This window comes from Engraulis encrasicolus, chromosome 8 (genome assembly GCF_034702125.1).
Source record: "Engraulis encrasicolus isolate BLACKSEA-1 chromosome 8, IST_EnEncr_1.0, whole genome shotgun sequence".
Lineage (NCBI taxonomy): Eukaryota > Metazoa > Chordata > Actinopteri > Clupeiformes > Engraulidae > Engraulis > Engraulis encrasicolus.
In genome coordinates, this window is record NC_085864.1 from 52168438 (window position 1) to 52174604 (window position 6167).

The 6167-nt window shown below is 42.6% G+C and overlaps 1 protein-coding gene across 1 annotated transcript in view; it reads left to right on the top strand.

Annotated features, from left to right (window-relative positions):
- calm3a (calmodulin 3a (phosphorylase kinase, delta)) overlaps window positions 1-3574 on the top strand; it is a 28640-nt gene extending 25066 nt beyond the window's left edge. The window contains exons 5-6 of the mRNA XM_063205868.1: window positions 692-827; window positions 982-3574. Coding sequence (XP_063061938.1) covers window positions 692-827; window positions 982-1010 — 165 coding nt within the window. The 3' untranslated portion in view covers window positions 1011-3574. The remainder of the gene's footprint in view (window positions 1-691; window positions 828-981) is intronic.
- Window positions 3575-6167: the final 2593 nt, after the last annotated feature.

The following is a 6167-nucleotide window of genomic DNA, read 5'->3' on the forward strand; positions in this document are numbered from 1 at the left end:
CAAGGACACTTCAGTGATTGGCTATGGAGAGGAGACATGAATGCAACTAAGCTGTGTCAAGTGAAGATGAATCTCCCTCTTTAACTGCTATTGCCCTCTCTCTCTCTCTCTCTCTCTCTCTCTCTCTCTCTCTCTCTCTCTCTCTCTCTCTCTCTCTCTCTCTCTCTCTCTCTCTCTCGCTCTCTCTGTGCCCCCCCCTCTCTCTCTGTCTCTCTATCTATCTTTAAATATCTATCTGTCTCCCTAAATCTGTCTGTCTGTCTGTCTCTCTCTCTCTCTCTCTCTTGCTCTCTCTGTGCCCCCCCTCTCTCTCTCTCTCTCTTGCTCTCTCTGTGCCCCCCCTCTCTCTCTGTCTCTCTATCTATCTTTAAATATCTATCTGTCTCCCTAAATCTCTCTCTCTCTCTCTCTCTCTCTCTCTCTCTCTCTCTCTCTCTCTCTCTGCCCACCCGTGTCTCTCTCTCTCTCTCTCTCTCTGTCTGTGTCCCCCCCTTCTCTCTTTCTTTATTTCATTCTCTCTCTCTCTCTCTCTCTCTCTCTCTCTGTGTCTTTGTCTCTCTATCTCTGTCTGTGTCCCCCCCCTCTTCCTCCCTCTCCCCCCTTCTCTCTTTCTTTATTTCATTCTCTCTCTCTCCCCATCTCTCCCCCTCTGTCTCTCTCTCCCTCTCACCCCCCCCCCCCTCTCCATCAGGATGGGAATGGCTACATCAGTGCAGCTGAGCTGCGTCATGTGATGACCAACCTGGGGGAGAAGCTGACGGATGAGGAAGTGGACGAGATGATCAGAGAGGCCGACATCGACGGAGACGGACAGGTCAACTACGAAGGTGCGTGCGTGCGTGCGTGTGCGTGCGTGCGTGTGTGTTCAATGTAAAGGATGTGTGTTTCTCTTTCACTACTCTAATGCGTGTGCGTGTGTGTGTGTGTGTGTGTGCGCGCGTGTGTGTGCGCGCGCATGTGTGTGTGTTCTCTCCATTGCAGAGTTTGTGCAGATGATGACAGCCAAGTGAGCCAGCAGCCCGTGACCTTCACCTGCCCTTCACCTGGTCACATGACTACTAAGATCACTGTTGTCTTAAATAATATTATTAATAACTGTAATAATAATACAAGTAATAACAAACGACCTTCAATGGGAAACTAAAAAAGTACATCTATAAGACCCCCTCACAAAAAATCAAACCAAACTCAAACCCAACCAAAAAAAGCTTCAAAACCCAAAACGTTATTAAGTGTTGGAATTCGCTAGCTGTGGTGCGGTACGTCGCGTCCAAGCCACCACCCTGGCCCCTCGGGTCCCACGCGTGTGTGTGTTTGGGGGGCGAGAGCACCGAGATGTCTCTTAAGCATGCGATCCCTCTCCTTTACGAGACCGGCGTCTTGCTGTAAAGTCCTCGCCTAAAACGAACCGATTCGTACACTGCGGACTAGCTTAACGAAGGACGCATCGATCGATTGATCGAGGACGTTGACCTCTTTCTCTCTCCTTACGGTGTCGTCCTGTCTTGGTCCTGGCAGAAAGATCTAGAAAATTCCAGTTCGACTTGTCTACCTGAATTTGTGAAACGAAGTATTTTAGAGTTTGATTGAGCATGATTAGCTCTCTCCGTATGAGTTTTGGAGTGTTTGCAGCAGGTTCGTCGTAGCCGCTGCGGCTAAGAGCTTGATACCATCACCCTGGAAGACACAGGATCGTGTACAAAAAGCTAGGTGTTTGTAATGTATATGGATATAATAAATATACATATATTCATTATTCTAACTGAAAATAACTGAAAACACTCTACAGAGCAAAAAAATAATAAATATAAAAATAAATGTAAAAATCTTAGTGAATGGTTGAAGAGGTTGTGTTTGCGCACAGTAAGGGCAAGACTTACTGTACCTTGTTGGTGCTGTTGGGGTTGTGTTGACCTGTGGCCCTCTAGTGGTATTAGTCAGTACTGCAGGGGTCATGGGAAGATCATCTGTCTGTTACAGTCAGGTGTGTAGGGAAGGTCCGCAGCACTCATTAGAGAAATGCATGGTTGTAACATGAACTTTGTTCACAGAGTTTGCGAGATAAACATACATGTAAAGTTAGTAAAGTAATCTACAGAACTTCACGGTGCAAATACTACTCCTACTACCAGTATGTTATGCTTCTTGTGATACGAGGAAAATATAGCAAACGAGTTGTGCATCATTACACATTAATGTTTGGTGAAACTTTGCATTTGCCTGTTGTTTACTGCCGTGTAGTATGACCTGTGATATTGTTTTATTTTATTTTAAAGTTGTGTCCAGTTTTACAAATGTGCCATAAAACTCCAAGCCTCAAAAACTCAATCTTGCAAGATGACTTGTTGATATGATATACTCAGATAATATGCATATATATCGATATACACACATTTGAATAATTTATCTATACACGTTTACATAATACATAATATGTATACTTCAATTACAAAATAAATCTCTATATAATAAACTTATATGAATATCTATTTGCACTCAAGTGAACCACCATACGTGAGATGTTTATTATTATACTCCAATGACGACGACCCGCGACACCCCTGCTCTGTTGCCATGGTGACTTGTCTGCATCCTTCCTGCTCATCCTTGTGTGCGCCGCCTTCTGCTTTCTTAACTTCCTGCTTTGTCTTGTATGTGATCTACATCTTCACTTGTATCTGCTTGATGACAGCCCAACCGGACGGCTGTTTTTGCCCCCTGACCCCCCCAACACAGTTCTGCCATTCTGACTATCATTGGCCGCGTTTGTGATGGCGCATTGCTGCTTTTGCTGTGCAGCGTGCATGTGCATTTCGCTATTTCAATGCATTCTGGTTGGAATTTTTCTAATCTAGAAGGCATTGAAATGGCAAAGTGTGCATGTGCGCTGCACAGCAAAAGGCAGCAATTCGCCATCACAAACGCTGCCAATGATATTCACACGAGACATCATTTGAATTAGCTGGACATTCACGCCACGCCAGGCGTGAGTGTGCTGAATAACTAAATAGTGTGACCGGACACCTGACCCCTTGCGGTGCGAACGCTGCGTGACAGCGCGTCATCTGGCCCAAAGTGTCTAGCCAATTAAAATGAGGCGAGGCGCGTAGTAACCATCGCGTCATGGCAGAACTGACTGATGCTGGGGGAGAAAAAAAGATTTGAACTTGGCCAAAACTTCAAGGGGATTTCAGATATGGAAGTCGTAGAGGTGAAGATGGGGGGAGAACAATGAGATCCACATGGGCCTCTGGTCTGTGAACTGGGGGGGAGCGGAGGGATACATGTAGCATGTTACGGGTAGGTTTTTGGGGGACCAGTCAGTGAGTGGTAAACCCTTTTCGGCTGATTATTAGTCTGGATTGTGTGTGTGTCAGGTCAGGTATAAACGGGAGCAATGTGTCTGATATGTCTGGTCAGGTTGGTATCAGGTGTTTGACTGACTTTCCTCCCAGCTGTAGCCCATGCAGCAGGCAGCAGTGCGGACATACTGCTAAAACATGTAGAATTCTCTGCAAATAATGTGTGGAAAAAAGTGTTGTTTTGCAATAAAAATCTATATTGATGTTCAGAACCGATACTGTGCTTGTCACTTTCTTTTCTCCTGAAATGAAAAAAAAAGTTCAATAAGAAATATCTCTTAAATGTGTGTAATGCAGGGAAACCAAGATGACTCTTGGAGAACTATGCAGAGATTGCATACAAATCACACAAGTTCTCTTTGCTCCACCTTTTCCCTTCTCTCTGCATCTAGTTTAGTAGTATAGGAAAATACCGCCCGGTAGCCTATATTATAAAACATAATTATTTAGGCCCCACAACTCTTGAAACCCTGGCTGTGGCAATTTTTTTGTAAGGAGCCGCTTCAGCTAATTTGAGCCACTTTATCTGGTAATTTGAGCCGGTTAAATAAAAAAGGGAAAAAGTCTATAATTCATCATTCCTTTTCATGCTAAATCACAATTCTGTACAGCATTGTTTCCCAACCTTTTTTGTCTTGCGTACCCCCTAAGCATCTTAGTTGTGCAATGAGTACCCCTAATTTACATACTGTATTGCTTTTTCTGTCCTGATGTGACTGTTCCATACATTTGTTATAATAATAACATTTTTCCAAGTACCCCCTGCAGTGTGCTCACGTACCCCTAGTGGTACACGTACCCCTGGTTGGGAAACACTGATGTACAGCCACATGTCTCTGGACAGTGTTCATCCTATTTTTTTATTTTCTGTCTCCTCTCTTTTCATATGCATTGATTTCTTTTCACCTGCCATCTTGCTTCATTTTTGCTCCAAAAAGTAGGCCTACACAAACAGGAGCTAGCGACCGCTAAACAGCAGCTAACTCCCATTGATTTTAATGGTTTCTCTGAACGTGGTGGCTCAAATTAACTTAACCCACTAAGCTAACAGTTGAAACACCATACATTTTTTCCAAAAAGGATGATAATATACCACACTAACAAACATTATTCTGGTGCATGCCATCAAGACAGAAAACATACTTTGTTTTTATGTGTATATCTACTAGTGTATGTCAGTTACAGTGAGTCCAATATGTATTTGACCCCTTTCTGATTTTGTTGGTTTGCCTACTAAAAAAGACATGGTCAGTCAATAAATGTTATGATAATATATATTCTAATATGGAGAGACAGAATATCAAAAAGAAAATCCAGAAATTAACTGAAGAGAATATATTTTTAATTTATTTCCATTTCATCGAGCAAAATAGCCTAAGTGTTTGATCCCCTGCCAACTGATTACAGTTTCGGGTCCGGAGACCAGATGGTCACTTCCGATCAACATGTCATCTGAATTAAAGACACCTGTACATACTAACATGCATAAAAGACGCATTGAATCAGCAGAATCAGTCCATAGTGTGAGTGATTCAGTCACACTCCATCCTCACCAGCATGGGAAAGACCAAAGAGTGGTCAAATGATATCAGGGACACAATTTTAGGCCTGAACAAAGATTAAATGGGCTGCAAAGCCACAAGAAAGAGACTGAGTATTAATGACTCAGCTGTTGATGCATTTCTTCCAAAATGTGAGGAATACAAAATGACTATCCATCAGCCTGTCTGGGGTTCTATACAAGATTTGACCTTTTGTAGGGATTTGATAATCATGAGAACAGAAAGAAATCACCCTAGAGCTGTACGGGATGAACTAGGCAATGATATCAAAGCTACTGGGACCAAAATCACTGAGAAAACTACTGGTAGCACTTAATGCCACAGAGGTTTAAAATCCTGTAGTGCACACATGGTACCTCTACTTCAGAAGAAACCTGTGCAGTCCCACTTGAGGTTTGCCAACTGACATCAGACTGGTTTAGGATATGATAAGGAGGTGCTGTAGTCAGATGAAACCAAAATCAAGCTGTTTGGCATTATCACAATTCAATGTGTTTTGAGAAAGAGTACTGCTGTCTATGATCCCAAGAACACCCTCCTCACCATCATGCATGAAAGTGGTATCATTATGGTTTGAGGGTGTTTGTCTGGCCAAGGCACAGGACAACTTCACATTGTCAACGAATGGATGGAGGGAGACATGTAATGTGCAATCCTGAGTGCAAACGTCCTTCCCTCCACCACTACACTGAAGGGTGGGCCATTTTTGGATCTCCCAACATGACAATAATACACAACATACAGTCAGAGCAACGAAGGAGTGGCTCAATAAGAAGCATATTAAAGTCGTGAAGTGGCCTAGACAGTCTCCAAATATTAACCCTATAGTAATTCTATGGAGAGAACTGAACCTCCCATTTGCCAAGCTACAGCCACAAACTATTAATGTTTTAGAGATAATGTGCAAAGAAAAATGGGCAAAAGCATCTAACCTCAGTGCTAGACAACTAGGGCTTTGCCACAAAGCACTTTATCCTCTTTAGCTAGAGGGGTCAAATACTTATTTGCCTAAATTAAATACAAATAAATTAAAATATATTATTTTAAGTTATTCTCTGGAATTTCTTTTTGATATTCTGTCTCTCCATGTTTGAATACATATTATCATACATGTATGGACTCACCATGTCTTTATTAGTGGGCAAACCGGCAAAATCAGCAAGGGATCAAATACATATTGGACTCACTGTAAATGCTTATAATAATTTGGCTAACTTAAGCGTGCCATGCTAAATTCCATGCG